Consider the following 22,975-nt stretch of genomic DNA (forward strand, 5'->3'; position numbering starts at 1 on the left):
TAAGTATTTATAGGGCCCACAAGAGACCTTTAGTGGTGGGATGGGAGATATATCCTACTTCTCTGGTGCAGTCAATGGGACCATAACAAATTTATACCAATAAACCCTACGGCCAGAGGCATCTCATATATATGTATATATGTGTATATATATATATATATATATTAAAGATCTGTATGATTGTGGGAACTGGCAACTGGACGGTGTAGGTATAAAAGAACTTCATCTGCATAGAGGGATATATATGGTCTTCAATACCATCTCCCCAGTCCATATCCCATATTTGAGCATCTCTCCTCATCCACGTTACCAGTGGTTCCATCGCTAGAGTGAATACGAGTGGAGAGAGAAGGCATCCCTGCCTCGCCTTTCTTTCGATTGGGAAAGGCGACGACAAGACTCCATTCATGTGAACCCACGCTAAGGGAGGGGAGCAGAGCAGACAAATATATGCAAGAAATTTAGGGCCAAGAGACCAACTTATTTGTCCTATTATCTACATGCAGGCTTCAGCTCCTTCCTCCCTTTCCATTGTTTTGGTCCTTCTAACTCGACTGAAGATCCTGTTGTGCAGGATTCTGTTGCTCCTACAAGTCCTGGGCTTTTGGTCACTGCATTACAGGCAGCCAGTGAGTCTAGCCTTCTGCTACCCATAGGTTGAACAGAAACCACTGTCTGGCATATGGGGGCCCCTCTGGCAATTCCTGCTCTCTCCATGACCATAGATGTAGCCACTTAATGCAGTATGATGTGTGATTCTGAGGCCTCGATGCTTCAGCCTCGCTACTATGCGCCCATGTTTGCTGTCCTGGCCAGGCCCACCCCATTGGGCATAGTCAAGGGTTTTCTGACAGGCCTTTCTTGCGCGCACTCGATCAAGCCTCAATAGTTGAATCACCTGTTATGTATTTTATCAAAGGTTGGACTCATGTTTCCCCTTAAGCCTTCTCAGTCTCCAAACCCCGTTAAATGTCTCTACTGGAACAACATGACAAAGATACCACTACACCTAGTTAGCCACCTCTGCTGGCAAACCAGCTTTGAGGTGGAAACTGAGCAATACCTGGATCAGTTTATAAATCTATTAATCACTGCAGACCCAGCAAAGAAAAAAAGTAAATTGAGCAATTTTCCTACATTCTAAAATACCTTTCAAATACCCAGACAAGCGGTAACATTGACCAAGGGAGTTTAGAAAAGACAGATTTCAAAATTCTCCAAGGAGTACTCTATGAAAATTAATAGCTTTCATGGCAAACCACGACAGCTGCCCTATATCCTAGAGCAAGAACACCTTGAACATGCATCAGTAGGTCACAACAAATCTGATATTGCAACTTCCCCTGATCAAAACTACAAGTAGTTGTCATACATGCCATTTAATGGAATATCACCACACCAAAAAACAGAAACCACATCTTCTGAACTACTAGTCGACATTAATCTAGACTCAATAAAATAAATAAACCTGTTTCCTACTTTCTGGGAAGGAACTGTTAGTAGAACAATTCCAACAGTCACAAACTGTGACTTTCAACAAGAGGTCTACAAGCCCACAAGAGTAAGACTGGATGGTTCAACTTTGTATGTACGTATATGGTATTTCTATGGTACAAACCTAGCCAAAAGGCAGTGGAGCATTGTTCATGGTCAAATGCAAGCTTAAAATCTGTGAATAATAGGGCGAGGAAGCCAAGTTGTGGACTTTTAATGCATTGCGATAGAGTGTTCTTTAAAGCGGTGAGTCTTCAACTCTTTCCTTAACTGGATCAGCATTGGGTCGGTCCTAATGGATTTAAGTTGTTCCAGATAGTGGATGCGTAGATGGAAAAGGCCTGTTGTGTTTTCTTATTTACACTTCTTAGTGTGCAGTCTGATAGTGTGCTGGCTGTGGATGTGTAAAAAGCCACCAAAGATGGTTATCTTGTCTGCAAGATAAGCAGGGATACTGGTTGTGATGGCTTTGTAAATGATGCAGCTGGTTTTGAAGATTGTGTGAGTTGGCAAAGGAAGCCAATGGAATTCCAACTTTGAAGTGCAACTTTGAAAGAGGCAAACCATATGCCTTGAAAGAATACAGAGGAAATCATACATTTCCTAATGACAAACATGACTTTAAAGATACAGCAGAATCTACAGAACTTCCATCAAAAAGGGGAAAATATGCCACTGCTTCCATGCATCACTGAAGCTGCATGCCCCACCAAAGAGCTCTTCACAAAATAGTCAATGAATTTCGTAACCCTGCAAGTGCTCAAACAAGCATAAATCATTCAGGAACTTTAAGACACCTTAGTGGCACATATAGAAAAAGCTGCCAACTGGGAATCCTGCTTGCATTCAAAGGTGAGTAGCGAATATGAATCAACACACTCCCAACCAGAATTGGAAGCGCGAATCCCCAAATAAAAAGGAACTCCTTCAACACACTACCTGAAATTGAATCGGTTGACCTAAAAAAAAAAAAGGCCCAACAGATCCAGGCCCTCCATATATCTCCAGAAGCATTTTACTAGAATCCGCTGCTGCCATCCCAGTGAGAGAAATCAACTCCTCCCTATTAATGGCTGTTTTTCCATTCAAATTGAAAACACTGTTAGTGATCAGGCTGACACATCAGGCTACAGAACCGTCACAAATGGACTCTTCTTATGTAAACTAATTGAAAACGCTGTGTACTCCCAGAGGTCATCCTTCATTGAACAATACAGTCTCCCGTCAGATATACAAAATGACTTCCAGCCTGGAAGAATAACAGAATCAGCCCTAATGTCCATCTGGGATCACCTCAAGAAATCAGTGGACACCAGCAGAGTGGCTATTCTGCTGCTACTTGACCTATTACTGGAAATACAAAGGGGTCTACCCAATTCACCCTACTAGACCTGGGTAAAGCCAAACCATTACCGAAACAGTTGGTCAATTAGTAGGAAAAAATCTACCTATATAATTCACATACAATGAGACAATGAATCTATCATTGGCAACGCAATTTAATTGCTCTTAATCCAATCATGTTTGTCACTCCCAACAGTTAGGACAATCGTATAGTTTACAACAATGTATTACAAACACATATATCAACATTATACAACACATACATAGAGTGTTTAGCATTAAACATAGATTCTCCTTGCAACCTCTCAATATATCGAAAGTCTGCTTAGCATTAAACATAGATTAATGGTCCAACGTTCCTCTCCTTGTTCTGAAAACCATGTGGTAATCACTAATAAATAAACCAAAAATCCACATATAAGAGATGTTTGTCTAATTTGTCACAGGCCTGAATCATACTTATTTTCATCCCTATTTTAGGAGGAGAGAACAGGGCTGTGATACCAAAAATCCTTGAAAGGCAAATTAAATTTTCCTTGCTGGGGGTCACCTAACTAGTTAGGGATGCAAATAAGTACGATTCAGGACTGTGACAAATTAGACAACCATCTCTTATATGTGGATTTTTGGTTTAGTTATTAGTGATTACCACATGTTTTCTGAACAAGGAGAGGAAGGTTGGAACATTAATAAATGTTTAATGCTAAACAGACTTTCGATATATTGAGAGGTTGCAAGGAAAATTTAATTTGCCTTTCAAGGATTTTTGTTATCACAGCCCTGTTTTCTTCCCCCACAATAGGGATGCAAATAAGTATGATTCAGGACTGTGACAATTAGACAACCATCTCTTATATGTGGATTTTTGGGTTTAGTTATTAGTGATTACCGCATGGTTTTCTGAACAAGGAGAGGAACGTTGGACCATTAATCTATGTTTAATGCTAAACACTTTATGCATGTGTTGTATAATGTTGATATATGTGCTTGTAATACATTGTTGTAAACTAGACGATTGTCCTAACTGTTGGGAGTGACAAATATGATTGGATTAAGAGCAATTAAATTGTGTTTCCAATGCTACTTGACCTATTGTCAGCATATGATACAGTTGACCACCAAATATCAGCCCAAAGACGTGCCCAGAACACTTTATTGAAATGGATAAAATCCTAGCTCAAGGAAACATTTAACTACCACTAGTTTAGTTCCGATCCTACTCTGTGCAAGTAGGTATCCCAAAAAGATCAGCAATTTCTCCCTTACTTTTTAATACCTATCTGCGGCTCTTCTTGACCTTGAGAAATCTTTCCCTCTCACGGTCACACCTGTGCTGATGATATGCTGATTATCTTAAAACTGAAACTACTCTGAGGTTAAGACCGCTGAATTCTGCAAATGTCTAGTAGTTGTCAAACAATGAACATAAAAGAACCATCTCAAAACTAGCTCTTGTAAAACAGAAATACTTACTGTGGATTCTGCTTGAAACTGAAATCAGCAAAGTGACAAGAGACTCATTCTGAGAACACTTTGATGTATCTTCCCCTAATTGCCACACAATACATGCCTCTGTGGCCTTACTGGCAACTCATCTGGACTACACTGAAGGACTCTTCAGCAGACCCTCAAAAATTAATTGTGAGGCTACAAATAATCCAGAACAGAGTAGCCAGACAAGTATTCAATTTAGGTAGACAAGATCACATTACCTGCGCTCTCAAAGCACAAGATTAATATCCTTTGAAGTCCTTTGCATTGTACACAGGGCAATCCAAGGGACAGGACCAAACTGTCCACAGTAATAACACAGTCCATGAGAAACCTTAGATCAAACATGGCACTAAGCCTGATGATCACTCCTTACCAAACACATGCCTAAGTTGAAATTCCTTTTCATTACAGACATCCAGAAAACACTCCCAGAGAGGATATAGAATATCAACAATTATGGAGAATTTCTAATAGAAATAAATACCTGGCTCTTTCCAAATGATGGACCCAAATAAATATATGCCAAAATCGTGGGCTGGTTTGAATAGGTTGCTTGGCTCCCTGAAGTCACATTCCTTGCTTACAGCACACAGGTAAACTGCTTCTCCATGCAACTGTCCGGGCCTAATACACAACACCAAAACTCAGCACTACTAAAGCTGACTACTACCAATTCCTTTCTCCCAACCATACACTACAGATGTAGCATTTACTCACTGATTGCCTGGAAAGTGATTTGGAGCCCTAGCAAGAGATAGGAAAGTGCTATATACATGCTGCTATACAAAACAATATAATTATATATCCACCATTACGTGCCTCCACAACCTCCAATTTTTGCCAGCATAAACCAATCAGACAATCATACAGATATGTTGCAGTTGTTAAGCATGCTGTAACAAAGGGGAACTGCAGGGTGGTCACACGGGGGGTGCAGTAGTGTGGAGAGGAGAGGCACAAAGAGGCGCAGCAGGAGAGGATCTCAATGGGAGACAGGGTCTGCAATTGGGTGTAGGCAGACAAGCTGTTAAAAGGTGAGGGCATTTAGAGTGGATGTAGAAGAGGAGAAGGGCAATCAATTGCTACAGAATCCTTGGCAGCACATACTGGGGCTGCAAAGGTAGGGGAGAGTGACTCAGAAAGTGAGTGCAGGAATGTATGAGACACACCAAGATCATACATCCAGACAACCAGCATCATATATCTGTTCTTTTCTTTTATTTTTATAAAAACACATTCTCCTGCAAAACTCTTTAAGATCTGTAGCACTCTTCCTCACTAAGTCCTACACTCTTTAATGTTTGGTACCCCTTTGGCAAACCTGATTGCCAAACCTTACTGCGGCTTCTCTGTAATCTCTTACGCTGACGACACACAGATCGTAGTTTCTATTTAGTGTAATGTTGAAGAGGTAGTCACACAGTTCAGTACCTACATAAAACAAATTGTTGTTTGGATGAAGAATAACTGCCTCAAATTAAATTCAGATAAGACCAAGGTACTCCTATTCGGCATGGGCACTTACTTTTAGAATGACTCATGGTGACCTAAAAACCTTGGCCCACTTCCCTCTCCATTACAAAAAAAGCAAAAAAAATAGGAATCCTCTTCACTGGAAAGCTTTCTTGCTCTAACCAAATTAATCAGGTCACATCCTCCTGTTTTTTTGCTGTTAAGAATTTTGAAAAAGATTTTTCCCTTTATTTCTCTATAACTTCAGAAAAAGGTCACTGTTGCGCTAGTCATCTGAAGGATAAACTGTTCCAGCGCTCTTTACATTGGAATTCAGCAGTCTGTTGAGTAAACTCCACTCTTCAAAATGCAGCAGCTTGTTTAAATATGAAATTACCGAAATTCAGTACTGTCTCGCAAACCATCATCAGCATTTATTGGCTTCCAGTCCGGGAGCGGGTTAAGTTCAAAGCTCTTTGTCTGGTTCATAAAGCCCTTCACTAGGTTGACTCCGACTATTTCCAAAGGATCTTTCAAAGGTACTTTTTCCAACCATAATCTTCAGTCCACTTCAGCTAAAATGGTGGTTATCCCCAGAACCAACAAGGCTCGATGGGGTGGCAGGATTTTTTCTTACTCTGCTTGCAAACTATGGAACTCATTGCCCTTTCAGCTCAGTGCTCAGTCCAATCTGCTACCATTTAGGAAACGGCTCAAAACCTGGCTTTTCTTGTCCTATCTTGCCAATTAGGTTTTCCTCTGGTGGCTCCTTTTAGACATTAGCACCAAGACACCTTCAGGCATTTACGAGCTCTGAAAGCCTTTTTATTTACATCACATCTGTTCCAGAAAGGTTTACCATGAATGTTAACCCTTAGAAGCTAAAAGGGACAGCAAGCGATTACAAAATGAATAGTAGCTCAATAAGTCTCATATTAAGGCTACAAGGCGTTCTTCCAACTTGCACCTCCTCTTTGTGACACAAGAATAGTATCCTTTCTGACCTTATTAAATTTCTCTACCAGATCACTTGGCTTCAGCGCAAAAGAGAGTAATTATCCTGTATGTAATACCTTAGTGACTTGTCCATACCTGTACTCTTGAACTAAGGTTTGTTATGTGAAACAATAATTCCGAGCACACCTTGTCTGTCAAAAACATTGTCAGCAAATTCCACAATGACCTCAGCGGTTACCTTCTCCACCATCCTTACATCTGGCCTCTTTCCTTAATAATCTCCTTGGACAGTCCTGCATATCTCCTTTATAGGCAGCAGTGCAAAAGATCCAGTTATGTCAAATCCAAACTTTCATCATGATTCATCGGTTTCCACTGGTCTGGCTTCAAGTCTACTAGGTGTTACTGATTTGTCACTCTTCATGCACAAAGAGCACACTCTCATCCAAAAATCAATGCGTCCATGGCTGGCCATCAATGTACTTCCATCATGTGCATTAAGGTGGCACACATATGCATATGTCCTTTGTGATATTGATTAGTTCTTTTATTAAACTAAATGGTGGGATACTCTTTTCCGAAAATACTAGCACACCATTTTCCAACAATAATTTGCTTGGACCTTGAAAACTGAGCTAAGCTCCCTAAACATTTTCCTTTCCCCTTGCCAATAAAGCAATCAAATACTTTTTTTGATCTCCAAATTAACTTCCATTACCTTATTCCACTCCTCTTAAATGCAAAATGCTTTCACTGTAGTACAAAAGGTGCCGAATTTCTGAAGAAGAGGAAACTTTCAATGTAGTTGTGTGTCATCAGTGCATATGCTGTTCTCCGTATGATGAGACCCATGGGTTTCTATTTAGACTTTGAAGATGACAAGGGACAATATGGAATCCTGGAGATTCTGCAGGTGATAGGGGATGTTCTGGGGCTGGAGGTGCCCATGAGAACAAATTCATGTCGGTTGCATAGGTAGGGTAGACCCAGTTAGTGACATTACTAATGAATGCCATTAGAGACTCCAGAGTTGGATGAGGGTGGGATGTTTGATGATGTCGTAAGGCAACTGAGAGGTCCAGCAATTTCAGGAGGCACAGGGGGTCCTCATTATTTTTAGGAGTTCAGGCTGTAATTTGTAAGGCAGCTGTCTCCTTCCTCAATTGTCTTCTCATTCTGTTCCATCCAACTATAGGACTAAAATGCAATTCCAGTGAACAACCATGTAACTTGAGATACTGTTAAGGTACTTACAAAAGCTCTTAAAGTATTAGCAACTTCCAACAAGAAGTTGCGTAGTCTGGTCATTTTTGCTTCTTCATCTGAATATCAACTTTGCTATCTCTTAAAGTTTGAGGAACCCAAATCAGGTGGGTCACCTCTGAAATGTTACCTATGGCAGTTGAGGAAATTCACAATCCCCATCTTAATGAAAACGTGTCCAAGTGGTTTAAATGCTACCCGCTTGAAGACTTAGGTCATGATATTGATTCTTCCAGCCTGGTTTCACAATATTGAGCTCCAAGCATCAACATTACAATCTAAATTGATCCAGTCTGTAGGCTTTGATCTTAAATGTATTGACTGTGACAGAGGACTTTAAGCCGAGCATAGTGTCCGCAGCCACTGTTGCACCTTTCAGGTTTGAAAACTACCTTCCCCCCCTTTTCAACTATATACCTTCTGTTTTGCAGAGGGGACCCAGGGTTTAGATAATCTTGACATTTTTGGCAGCATTGAGCCACACAGATTTTGGAAGGATAGCAGGGGTGCACCACTCTTTGGTGAAAAAAGCCTACCATCAAAGCAGTCTCAAACAGATTAAAAACTGGCAGGCGTAATTTCTGTGTTCTTCCAGGGAGGAAGGCGGTGATCCATTTGAGAATGGCTCCTTAGTTGCCGATGCTGTGCAGCCTTGTGATGAGCATGTGGTGGGAGACCATGTTCAATGCAGCTCATAAGTCGAGGAAGATCAGTGCTGCCTTTTCACCTCTGTAGAGGAGGGCTTGAATGTCCTCGGTGGCCACAGTCAGGGCCATTTCGGTGCTGTGGTTGGTGCGTAAGCCAAATTGGGACATGTTGAGGAGATGGTTCTGTTCCAGGTGTTTGATGAGTTACTGGTTGATGGCCTTCTCTAGGACCATGGCCGGGAATGGAAGCAGGGAGCTGGGCCAGTAGTTTCTGATTTTGCTGGAATCTGCAGGTTTCTTTAGTAGCTCGCTGACCTCAGCATGGTTCCAGTCCTTCCTGATGGTGCTCGTGGCTATGAATGTGTTGAATACCGACGTGAGTTTGTGGCTGATCTTGGTGCCTCCTAGTTTTAAGATGTGGTGTGAGCATGGGTCGGTGGGGGCGCCGTGAGTGGTCATTGTACATGATGGAGGAGGTTTCCTGGAAGTGAGCTGACTCCATGCGGTCAGTCGGTTACTTGTGGTGGTTACGGGGTGATGAGTTGGTTGAAGAAGTTGGTTGGCATGGGCTCACATCTACTGACATCTTAACCATGTCTGCTCCAGCCCCCTTTCTCCCCCTTCACCTCCTCAGCGCCTTGAGACCCTCACGGGTGAGTAGTGTGCTTTAAAAATCTCTGATTGATTGATTGATTGATTATGATGTAATTCTCCTTGATGCCTTCTGCCTCTGGAGGCATAAGAACAACATGGCCCCATGCGACAGGAAAGATACTCATTCAAAAACATGCATTAACCAAAAAGTAACCAGCCCCTCATATTAACACAATACGAAGTCAAAATAAATTGCTGAAAAAAGGGAAAACGAAGCACACACTCTTTCCAGTTATACACATTAATTTACACTACATCAAGAAGTGGTCGATGCACAATAAGTACGAGCTGAAAAAAAGAGTAAACCTGTCGTGAGAATAAAACACCACAATGGTGCCATAGCAATAAGTACAAGGTGACAATGTCAATGCATAATATAATGCGTCACAGGTTGCCCAAATCCCACAAGTTCCCCCAACAGTCAAATATGTCGCAGCATTTCGACCCTGTCACTAATGGGTCACCCTCTGGACGGTGGAAAATCGGATGAGCAGCAGGCCATGAACTAGCGAGAAATCATACATTGCACGGAGTTAAACAATTTAAAAAGAGCAAATGTGTGTTAGAAATCGGTAACTGACAGCGGGCTACTTACTGGTAGCGACTCCTCGCAAAAATGTGAACGAAAATGAACAGTGCAAGTTAACGGAGCGCTAACGAGAATGGTAACTTACTATATGAAAGATATAAATAATATACATGAATGAATGTGAAACCCTACCTCTTTTCTTTTCTCTCAAAATTAAATTGTGCTCCGTGATATTTCTTGCCTCATCTGCCCATAAACATAAAGCCACAAACCAGACTTTCAGCAATCAGTGGGTGCTTTTTAAAATGTATTTCCTTCAGTGCTCCGCAGATCTGTGGAGAAACTCGCGCTATTTTCCATCTTATAAGCAAAACATGGGTAAATGTCAACGGTGACCTCTTTCGCAAGATGAGTACTGTAGACCTTTTTCCGCTTTGCAGAAAATGTGTAATGAAAAACCACTTGAAATAAAATGCAATCTTGCTTATAAATATAGTATATTTGCGTCGCATTATACAAATTAAGCAAGTTATTATGATATTCGGAAAACATCTGTGGTGAAGAAAAACAAAATCAAATTTTCCTTTGTGGCGGGTTTTCACCCAGCTGCTACCATATGACAAGGGCAATCCAAGACTGAGCCTTTGCCAATCGTTTCAGAATGACTTTGGGGGGGCAAGCCATTAGCTTCTCAAATGTTTTCTGTTTACTGCTCTTTTTTCGTGGGATACAGGAAGCAGGTGAACTAAAATAGTGCTTTATAACTCTAGCGGTGGTTAGTAATGCACCTCCACGTGAGAGCTGCTTTCTAAACAGTGTCTATGTAGTGTCTGCATTGTACTGGATACAATTTTCCAATGTTTCTTATGGCAATATCTAAATTTGGAATAGGGATCTATTATTTTTGTACCTTTAAACAAGCTGCCACCTTCAGGATTCGCAGTGCTTCCCCTGCCTGTTATTAGATCCGAAGCCTAGCAATGGCGCGGGTCATTGGTTAACATCCATTTTATCTACTTACGGAAAATAATGCAAGGCAAATCTGAAAAAGCCAAGTATAAACTGTCACGCCCACAAAAACATGCAGATTGGCCAACAAAAATGTATTGAATGACCTAATCCAGTTGGATGAGAAGGTTTGACTTGTTTTGTTGCAGACAGCGCAAAACTAGATACCAACACTTTGCCAGAATGGAAAGAAAATATTGCCCAAAAAGGGAAAACCAGAAGATGGATCTTCTCCTTTTATGCTCTGGTGTTCTGGACCAACTTTACAAACCTCTCACAACTGTCCAAAGCCTTCAGCAATCCGGAAAATAGCTGCAGACGCATCTCTTGAGAGAATACTGCATCTCTACAGGATAGAAACTACAATTCACAAATAGTCTGCCTCTTTGTCAATGATCCTGAATCGTATTTCCTGTCCATGTTCAGGTGACACGTGCTGGATAGTTAGGTTTACATTCTACAAGTATCCATATTTAGTACATATGTGGATGAAAATAAATTGTAGCCAAACCACTTTAAGTGAAAATGTAGTTAGCAATCCTACTTTCAGCAGGAAAGGATTACTTTTTAATGCTGTTTGAGGACAAAAAAACAGAAAGTCAGTCTGTAAGTCCAAGGTCATGTGATATGTTTTCATTGTCTTTTTGTTTACATCCGGCAAATGTTTTGTCCCCAATGGGACCTTTTCAAGGCATGTGACTCCAAACTGTACTCATCCTTCCTTTAACAATAATACATGAAGTAAGACAATATTGGTGCCAGGGAATGGGTTTCTTCTAGGTGATCTCTCCTGTGGCCTAAAAGTGTTGACATTATTTACTCACAGTTTTGCATTTGAAGGGCATTCTGCTTAAGGAGTCATGATGGGATCCACCCAAGCTACACCACTCCAGATTCCCTTTAATAAATACCTCAGGTTCCCTGGACGCCAGCTGTAGCCCGTCTGTACCAGACTGCCTGGCTGCCTGAGCTGAACTTTGCCAGGCTGAGGATTTCACAGCCCTGTGCGGTGTTACCTCCTCAGCCTGGCAAACGTTCCTCGAGGATCTCTCCCTCGTGACGAGGGGGAGCGTCACTGATTGACTTTGACCTGGTCACAGCAGTTCTAAGCCCTGAAGTGCCCAGTGCTGAATGTCAATCAGTCATCACAGAGTGGGGTGGAGTCAGCAGTCTCACTGACCGCATCCCACTGTGTGACGAGTGAGGTACTGCTGCCTTCCCTCGTGGCTGACCTAGAGTAGAGTTAGGATTGATGACTTCCCTCTCTGACTGATCTAAGGTCAGCCAGAGAGGGAAGTCAACAGTCCTAACTCTATTTTTGCCTCCAAGGCTTCCCTCCTGGAGAGCTGCTGTGGATGTAATTTTTTTTTTGTATTTTGATGTTTGGTGCACACGTATGGATATGGATGTATGTATGTATGTATATTTGTGAGTGAGTGTTGAGAATGGGTGTGTGTGTGTGTGTGTGTGCACATTTGTGAATGAATTGGTTTGAGTGAGTGTGTATGTGTGGCTCCCCACCACCCTCCCTGCTAAAATTACCCTCTTCCACTGCTTGGTGGCATCCTATCTAGAGGTTCAATATTGCAGCCGTCCATCACAAAGGTCTCCCTATTTTTGTCAGTTTCAATCAATCAGGAATTTGCAAAGTGCACTACTCACCTGTGAGGGTCTCAAGGCCCTGAGGAGATGGGGAGATAAGGAGGTCTTTGACCTGGTGCAGGTGGGTGGGAAGAGTGTTCCACATTTTTGTGGTGAGGTGTGAGAATGATCTACCGCCGGTTGTAGTTCTGCGGATGTGTGGGACGGTTGCGAGGGCGAGGTCGACGGAGCGGACATGCCGGTGCGGGGTGTAGAAGGAGGTATTCTGGTTTGGTGTTGTGCAGTGCTTTGTGACTTGGACTTCCAGACATCCTTACAGTTTGTGGCCTTCCTGACCCATGCTTCAAGCACATCCTCACATCTGGGGCATCAGGAGCTGCAGGGTGATATGATATTTGCTATTATCAACTGTATTTTTTATTTAAAAAATGGAGTGGCAAGAATTACACCTACCTCTAAATTCTGATTAAGTATATTTCTGAAATGCATAGATAACCTTGATACCAATTTCTGTTTGTTACAGTTTTCTTTGTTCTTATGCTTTGTCTGTAAACATTGAACAAACACACTGTTAACCAAGGTTCAGTTATTGCTGTTGGGTATTGTAGCTTTTTTGATACGCTACAAAAGCCACATTTCTCTACAAAAGAATCTGGGGACATAAGTTGTAGATGTAAACCTTGTTGCCAATTTATCATTTTCCCCATTGACAGTTAATATGTTTTGAATTCAACAATTTAGGAAAACATTGATCAATCGTCGCTGATGAACCTGTGTTGAATTCAGGTTCTTGTCCAGTTTTGAGAAATATATAGCTTTCTGGGTTTACCAAGAAATTACAAGTAGAAAAAAATGAAATACCCTCAACACCTATCACTATATACCTTTCTTAAAAAACAATTCTACAATTTGACATAACTGTCCTTTATACAACTTCAAGCTCTAAATACTGTGCCGAACCTGGCGATTGCGATCATGTATCTCTCATTTACGCACGTCTCAATAATGGTACTCATTTCTCTAATTTTTCTTTTTCCTCTTTTGGTTTTCCTCTCTGTATTGTTTTCTTGATATTAAAAATTCCAGTAAAATATTTTGAACAAAAAAAAGAAAAAATGGAAATTAGGAAATGTCGACCATCATTTACAATAGTGCAAAATCAGCTGTGTTTAACGTTTTTCCAGTCAGAAAACTGGGAAGAGATAGATTTTAGCACAGCCAAACTTTTGTGCCAAGTTTAGAATAAAAACCGTACACTTTATTGTCAACTTACTGTTCTGCACTTTTTTCTTTTTTGTTTTAAAAAGTCATATTTTAGCTATTTTCCTTGGCTGCTCCAGAATAAATCAAAGCCTCTAGCTTTACAATCCTAACAGTGGAGGTAACATAAGTACACATTAAGTCTGCAGATCATTTATATAAGGCTCAAAAGTGAAATGTTCCAAATGTCACAAAAGGGTTCAGCATTGGGAAGGAAACGTACTTACTGGGATAACATCAGACCCTGCTCTTATGCATGTTTATGATTCGAGAACGATAGCAGTGCAAATGTAGTGGCCAATGTGGTGTTTTTATTAAAATATAATATAAAACAAGAAATTTAAGAACTAAAACCTATTTTTTTTCAGGCTGAAAAACAGTTTATATGTTTCACTACTAATAGTAAACAGAATGGCTTTGGATCCTTTCGTACTTTTGCAAACTGTAACATTTCAGACAAACACAGCTTGTACCCACACATTCAGTTTGCCATATAGATTCTTATTACAAGGCTGCTTTTTCCAGCCGCATGACATGAAGTGTTTGCACCCTCCTTTGAGTAAGTTAGCGCTCTAGTTCTCCAGATTTTGATCGTTCATAGATTTGCATTCTTGAATTATTCCTAGTCTGGCTAGGAATCCCTGGTAACTTCAAAAAGCAGTAACCTGTTTTAAAATGACAATGGTCCCAACAACTGTGTTTGTCTAATAGCACATTCACCACATTTGATAAATGGGCTGCCTTTGCCATTGGTGGTTGTTTCACCTAAATTGCCCTCACAACAGAAGGAAGGGACAAAAGCTAAAAATGCAAAGATAACATGCACAGTCGTTCCATAACCACAGAATGAAAACAGACAGAAGCATAAGGAGTAATCCACGAGATGATAATGTATCCATCAGGAAAGCATTTCTGAATCAAAGTAACTGTTTCTGCGCATTTCCAATCTATAGAATGACACTGCAGCTGTAGATCATTAATCCACAGGTGGGTCTGAGTAGATAAGGGCAAACCATTTGCATGACATACTACTATGGTACCTCAGTTCATCACTTATCCTAGCCATAGCACTTCATAAAGTTATGAGCTAAAGCCTATTTTGAAGTATAACATGTATCCAAAAAAAAGAACTACTTTCAAGAGGGCGCACAAAGATCCTGTTCCTCTTCAGGAGTAAGCCATGATTTGTTCAGATGGTTCCTCTTCTGCCATCCAGAAGCTCATTTTAATACGGAGAATAATATATTTAATGAAAATGATTTTTAAGAAATAATGTTGCTCTCATTCACATGTGGGATGCCAACAAATATATAAGTCTCTCATCTCAACTCTACAAAAAGCATGAAAGTTGACAGCCACTTCTACGTCCTATCTGTTCATGCACTCCCATGCTTAGACGGATGAAGAAGAAAAAAAGATATGAGCAGCAGAATTTTCAACATATGTTTAAATCCTGATCCAACCTTCAGTTGAATCAGAGGTTTGATCTTTAGTAAGAGATTGACAGATCTCACTTGAAAGGTGCAAATATTAACAATCAAGACTTTCTTTGAAGGTGGGAACATCAAATATCAAGAATGAAGAGGCTCAAAAAGTAAACTCTCTAAAAGAATCATCATCTGGATGAATTCTCACTGAACATGAGCACATGACTTCGAAGAAAAAAAAGAGCTAGGCAGACCTTTAAAAAGATTTAATTAGAGGAATGTTGATCATTTTAGCACAGAAATGCTGAAATTGCAGCTTGATACGTTTTACAAGGTGAACATTTGGAGGTTGCTCCTTGTAAAGAAATAGGCACCTTTCATGACCTTTAGGATGGCACCAGAAAATTAATGAAAGCTGTCTGGATGAACACCATGTATACAAACCTCTTCCCTTTACACATTTGCATAGTCTATATGGAGTAACTTCTGGGGGCCAAACACCCTCCATCAAGATTCAAACAGCAGTGAATCCAAACGGACCATCCTCTCTGCCTCCGCGCATCAAGCTCAGCAGGCTTAAAGGAGGACTAGGCCGACTATACAAGAATGCTGTTGTGAGACATTAGTTCATAGTCCGCTTTCACATTCAACTATCATTGTAATGATTGCCTTAGGTTGTGTGCCTTGAATCGTCGAATAGCTCACAATTTCCTTTTCATTTCTTCAACCATTCCGAGTTTGGTACAATATATTTTAAACGGTTTCTGTAGTAACTTTGGTATGTTTTGTGGTATGTAAGAGCACATCATGTTGCATTGAACTGGCCAAACTGAAATATTCATTCTAAATATTCATCATCGAGGGGCACCTGGGTATTTGGTCAGACTTTAAGATTTGCAATTGAGGGAAACTGTTAAAAATATCAACTAATTTAAATAGAAGGGTTTTACTGAGTACATTGACACAACCCAAGTTTTGATGAAGTTAAGAGAGTGGCCTTAATTTGGTAATAATGTTGCGATTATCATTTTGACTCAGTTTAATAATTCATTGCATAAATAGCAATTTCATCAAATCTCCCTGACGTAAGTGCAGATATTAAGAATAGGAAAGTGATCTGGGCAGTCACCAGGGTGCTGCATAGCTGAAGACGGCTTTCTCACACTCGTTGGTAGAGGAGCTGAATATACAATACTGGTACACCGCGGCACCTGCCATAGGGTAAGATACACTCTGGGTTCCGAGGACACAGGGGAGCGCATGATGAGCATACCATTAGAGATGGCCGTTTTAGATCTGATAGACTTTTTGATATGGCATGTACCTTGTATCGTATTCTGATATTCTGCAATGAAAGTCAATAAAGAGTTGTTAGAAACATGAAAGTTCTTATAGATTGGCTGTAAATGGAGTTAGATTATTTCTTTGCCATGACCTCAATCAAATCTTTTGTCAGACTTGAGAGGAAACTACTTGTTACAGATGTTTGTTCTCTTGAAAACCTTTCACGAATATGTGTAGTCAAACCCTTTTCTGTGGCCCTAGAATAAGTTTGTGGGTTAGATGGGAGACATCTCTGTAAACCTAATAGGAACCCAGGCAAGAGGGCACCTGGGCTGCACACAGACATAGTGAATGACATGCTTTTAGATTGATGGACCAAAAGATTCTTTTAATTAAAATCATTTGTTGTGGAATCAACATTTTTCTACTTCGAACAGAGGTGTTAAATTCCAGGTCAAGTAGGAAAAAGAAGTTGCTTAGAAGTAATTAATTTGACCAAGTAGGTAGAAGAAGTTATTTTATAAGTACGTCATTTTGATAATTAAAACAGCAGTCTGATCAGTTCTGAATATGCAGATGCAACCATGTTGACTTTGATTTCTCTGTTGTGAAGGTGCGAGTCATCTGTTCTGCTGCCACTCCTCTGCCACGATTATTTATGCAAGAAAAACGGGGCGATCAGCACGAAGAAAGTAGAATGCTGATGGATGATCTTGGGCTAAGCGAGGTACAGGAAGGTTCCCAATCTTTACATGTATCAGAAAACTAATTTATTATGTTTTGTAACCAGACACATGAATCTTGTCCTCCTGAAACTTATTATTTATAGATTTACTGCTGAAGCCAGTCAAGCAGCCATTGTTATTTGCTCTCCTCCTAAATTATTATTGTAGCATAATTTAAAATAAAAGTAGTGTTTTGACATTTTTGTCTACAAACTGATGACCATGCCACAAAGGGTACATCTTCAGAGTTCTATGCACCTGTTCTATCAGCTTGCCAGGGTTGGACTGGCCTATAGGGCACTCAGGCAGTACCCGATGGGCTGGTTTCACAGGTCATTGTGCGAGACAGTTCTTTTAACAGTTTGTGGGCCTGTTTTATGGCCAGGTGGGATGGACTTACTTTTGATTTCTCTGATATTAAAACAAATATTGCCTGCAGTGAACACAAAAGCATGTATATTTCCATACCATGCAAAATCTTTACAAGTTCAAAACTGGCCTGATTTGCAAATGTGGGCCACTTGTTTAGATACCTTGGGCCAGATGTAGCAAAGGGTTTTTCCCGTTCTGTGTCAATGGGAAAATGTGTTCGTACATATGGCCCCTAGTTCTCTAACGTGGGCCACTTTTATTTTGGTGCCTGGGCCTATTTTCTGATGTCCCAATTCAACAATGCGCTTGTTCCTAATTGCCTGATAAATAATGTTTCCACATTTGTAGTGCATGTCTGCAAATCTAGGTTAATTTGTGCATTTTACATAGCACATGTTTTTTTTTTATTTATTGATTTTTACTCAACTCTTACATTGTTATACAAAGCAGACAATTGACAGAGCAGTAAAAAAGAATATTTTTTTTAATGTAATCTATACGAACAGCAGCAAAGTTGAATAAAAAAAAATCACCCTTAACCAATTCAAAAGCCTCCTGCAGTTATGTAAAGGAGCGAAATTGACAAAGTATAGATCCCCTAAAACTGTGAGTCCCTTCTGTGTTCATCCATCTATAATCACATCCTGAAAAATAGGTGGAAAGATTGATGAAGCGGATATAGGTGTATAGAAATTAAATTTAAGAACACCTAATCGCTGCTTAATCTGGGTCCAAACGTTGTATGCTGCTCTTAAGGTCTCAAACCTAGTTTTCTTATAGTAACTGGGTTCTATTTTATTTTTTAACAAGACAAGCCCTAGCTTCGGCTCCCAAAATCACCTCATAAATAGTTGGAGCTTTTGCTAAATTTATTCCACCTGTAATGAGGATTCCCATATGGTTGCACCATGCATACCCAATAATAAAAAGTGAAGTTGGGTACTGACCATCTGCCTCGTGAGTGCGACACAGTTGTATTTAGCACGCCCTTCATGGCTCTGATATCCCCCAAAAAAGGTAAAACCAGCACTCTCCCTAATAAGGAGAGATGCAGATGATCAATTTTATGAAGATCTTGTTTAATATTATATAGTAATGGTGCCATATTCAGTTCAACCTATCCATCCAGGGCTGCTGGGATTCTCACTCCTAGATCTACTGCATCAGTCACCACATGTTGAACCCTGAATCCGGTTCTCTCAGTACATAACACCTGAATCTTACCCTCATTTAACCTATATCCTGCGCATGCTCTGAACTGTCTAGCTTGACCTTCTATTTCAGGGAGCGCAGCATAGGGATCTGTAATGATCGCCAAAATGTAATCTGCCTAGGTGAGCACTTTATACTCAACTTGATTAACAATAGCTGGCTTAATACATGAGTTATTATCAATCTTTACTATAAAGGGATCTCTGTATGTAAAGCAAATAAGAGGCCAACAAGGACAACCCTGCTGAGTGCCTCTTGAAATCTTTATATAATCCAACTTTAACCACATTATTTGTAATGTAGACCTCAGAGCCTTATACAGGGCCTTAACGGCCTTGCTGAAACCTCCGCCAAACCCTTTTTGCTCTAATACTGCCCATAAAACTACCACGATACATGTTCAAAAGCCTTTTCAGCGCCTAATAAAACTAAACCCAGTGAATTCTTTGAAGCTTCTGCTGTGAGAAACAAAGTGATCACCCTCCTAACGTGATCATCTGTACCACGCCCAGGAATAAAGCAGTGTTGTCGGCATGATACTAATGGTGAGATAACCTTCCCCAGCCAATTTGACAATATTTTAGCATACATTTTCCCATCACAATTTATTAAAGAGATCGGCCTGTATCATCCAGGAAGCAGAGACTATTTCCTTTTTTCTTAAAAACAATTATGCTAGTTTCCCATGAGGGTGGGATTGATCCCACTTGAGCCTGCAAAAACGTCTGAAACATATCCTGTCGGAGTTCCCCAAAAAAAGCTTTAAAGAATTCCAGTGGAAGATTACCAGGCCATGTGGCTAGCTAATTTATCATCTCACAGATCTCATTCAATGTTGTTGGGGCATCTAAGATCTCTTGATCTTCCTCATTTAATCTTACCCTGTCCAGACCCATAACTAAAGTCCTCATACCCACCTGTTGGTGTTTCAAGTTCTTCTGTATACAGGGCTTGATAGAAGTCCCTGAAGACCCTAACAGTATCGGACAGGGATTCAAAAGTCATCCCCTCCTGATCTGTGATTGCAGGTATCCCATTCTCCACTTCCTTCTGCCTGATCCGTTTGCTAACACTCTCCAGGTGACCTCCCCATATTCATAATATTCCGATCGATATTGCTGAAATTGGGGTGCCACCTCCCTGCGAAAATATTGATCTTCAATTTTAAAATGGCTATTTCTTGCTGAACCTCTTGAAGATCCATCCCCTTAGTCAACCTCCAAGTCAATTTCTCTGTTAGGGAAAGCTTGTTATGTATCCCCTGGATCTCAGTCTTTTTTAACTTCTGTTGATACAGACTTAAGCGAAGGGTTTCCCCTCTAATTCCTGGCTTTAAAGCATCCCACAACAGCCTGTTCGGGGCAGTCCTTATGTTGTTCTCCAGAAAGTGCCTTATCCATTCACACATATGATCCATGTGTACTGCATCTGACAATAGCTTACTGTTAAAGGTCGAAGACCTCAGAGGTTATATAATACCCATCAATGGGATTTCAAGGGCCAGAGGGTTGTGGCCTGAGAGCGCCTGGGAAGCATCTCTGTCTTGGCCTGGCTAGTCAGGGCGGTAGATAAAAAATAAATAATAATCTATCCGCACCAGATTAATATACAGAACACATTAAAATGTGAAACCTGGGTCCAGGGCTTTGCACTTCTCCCACACATCCGTAAGGCCATGATCCTTCACCAAACATTGCAAAGCCCTGTCTACTACAGGCTTTCTCCCTGAGTACAGTTGATTCCTATTTTGATCACTTTTGACATCCAGGTCAACATTTAGGTCATATCCCATGTTTTCGATGTAGAACAGATATGTCACATTACTTTCTGATTTCTTCTTTTCAATATGCAAAATTGGCCTGATTATAAAAATAATTCTTATTTGTAAATTCAGTTACTTAGATAGCTATATAAGTATGTGATCTTTCATATGTGCACCTCTTTCTGCCGTTTTACTTAGCTGGTAAATATCATGTAGAAGTGTTTTACAAGGCTAGCAGCCAGGTTTCTTGTAGCAAACAAACAGAGGTTGTTGCCATAAATTCATGCCCGCTCTTATCTATGGTCATTCCTACCAACCCAGTTACAATCTGCAACTGAATTGAAGAGTTTCTTGAAGCACAGTGGACCACCACTTTTGTGTTACACCAATGTTTAATCCAGTGTGGTCTTTCTAATCCGCAAAGGGAATCAAAGTAAATGCCTATGTTCCAAACGCGAACGAAAATGATAAATCAGCCTTTTGTCCATCCACTATACAATAAAACACCTATTCTCGCCAATTCCATTATCTGGCTACTAAGGTGGCTCCAAATGTATATGTTCCTTTGGGCAACAGTAGAAATTCTCGTGTTCACCTAGCAAGAGTTCTGTCCTGTTGTTCGCCTTCACTGCAACTTTAATTCTACTACTCAGCAGCAAAGGATCAAAAAATGCCAAGGATTTTACTTTTTTTTTTTTCCTCACTTGACTCTATATGCACAGAAATGTAAATGATGATAAGAAGGGTCAATATATTAAACAACTGCCACTTGCTGAATGTGCGTCTTCTAAGTATCAATTCCGAAAAGGTAATCTGAGCTTTCCAGCCACAAGTGATTTACTACAATAAGACATTGCAGACACGGAGTATGTTACGCTCAATAATTATAACTTACTGTCAAGTTTATACCTTTTAATCCACATTGGGCACTTAAATCGCACCACTCCACAGTCCTCTTCATTGACTTCTTTCGACTCAATTATCCATTGCACTGCTTTGCTGGTGAAAATATATTCTTGCACAATTTAATGGCAATAAATCCTCATCCTAAAATAATTTCCGGTTTTATTTCGCCTGGAATTCAGTTTTGTCTCACCCTGTTCTTCACAGCAGAGATGATTACTTACATTATCACTTTATTTGTTCACTGACTTTTCTCATCACCTATGGCCTTCTTGTGGCTGTTAATATTTTGCTCCCTGTTTCTGTGTCAAACTCATCCACCCACCATGTTACTTTCACCCTTTTCCCCTGCTATGGGGCACCTGCATTCTGGGCCAGGCTGTTGAAAGTCGTCTGTATCTCTTGCTAACCCTATTTTAATGATACTGAGGTGATGGCCTCTCACGTTCAGTTCCGCAACTACCCTCAACTAAAACGCTGAGCTTATGGTGGTAGGACCTTCTGAGTTATGCTTGTCCCAAGAGATCAGGAACACTATTATTTGAAGTGTTGCAGACAAGGACAGTGCAATATAATATGCAAAAAGGTGCTGTGCTCAGGGCAGGTGCAAAATCACACTTGCCCTTGGCGGATACAGAATGTGCACTGGCGTGATCTATATTGCCGAAATGGCCACACAAGTCTCTCTGGCCCCCCAACTGTATTATTGAAGTACACCGGGGATTCATTAAACTATACCAGCAAGTCACATTGATCATCATAACAGTACCTGATGATAGTCATCAAGAAAAGACTAGAAGAGAGGTTAGTGTGTTTTCTATCTTGACCACCAAACCTGGAATGAATTTCACTGAATCTGAGTAGTGGAAGATCACATGCCTTGTCAGAAAAGTTTAAAACATGGGTTACAGGGACGTTATAGTTAGTTCCTGAATTTACTCCCACAAAACCAGAGAAATTCAGCAGCTATATTTACCTGAGCTAAATATAACTTGCGCCCCTGTAATACACTGCGTATGACATCACAAATTACATCACTCATGACAGTGACCTCACTGATGACATCTCAAATGACATCACTGATGACGTCATCTGTAAGTGGTTATATGTATGGATGACAGAAGGTGTGAGTGCTTGTATTGGTGACTTAGTGGTTGAGTTAGTTTCTGTAAGAAACCGTAAATGGATGCGTTAGTAGGTGTATATACGAGGAAGTGGCTGTGTGATAGTCTGTATTGGTACAACGAGTGAGTGTCTGAGTAGCTGTTTAGCTGAGAGAATGGGTTGTGAGTGTGTGTGAGAATGGGTGAGCTTGTATAAAGTACTGCCTGTATGCTTTAGCAACTGTGTTAATGTGTAACTGTCTCTGTTATTGAGAACATGGATCAGTGAATGCCTTTATAAGTGGCTGTATCCACAGGTAAGTGGTTCTGTTACTTCTTGTGTGGTACAGTAATTCTATGTGTGAGAAGGTGTACACGTAAGAAACAGGATCTGTTAGTAACTGTATGGGTAATTATGTATGTGTGTGAGAGGTTTAATTGGGGACTGAGTAGCCGTAATAGTGTCTTTATTAGTCAGTTAGT

The 22,975-nt window shown here is 40.5% G+C and overlaps 1 protein-coding gene across 1 annotated transcript in view; it reads left to right on the forward strand.

Moving 5' to 3' along the window:
* The window catches only part of AFG1L (AFG1 like ATPase), a 481,876-nt gene that overhangs the window by 453,669 nt on the left and 5,232 nt on the right, over positions 1-22,975 (forward strand). The window contains exon 12 of the mRNA XM_069235452.1: positions 17,029-17,142. Coding sequence (XP_069091553.1) covers positions 17,029-17,142 — 114 coding nt within the window. The remainder of the gene's footprint in view (positions 1-17,028; positions 17,143-22,975) is intronic.

Source organism: Pleurodeles waltl, chromosome 5, assembly GCF_031143425.1.
Source record: "Pleurodeles waltl isolate 20211129_DDA chromosome 5, aPleWal1.hap1.20221129, whole genome shotgun sequence".
NCBI lineage: Eukaryota > Metazoa > Chordata > Amphibia > Caudata > Salamandridae > Pleurodeles > Pleurodeles waltl.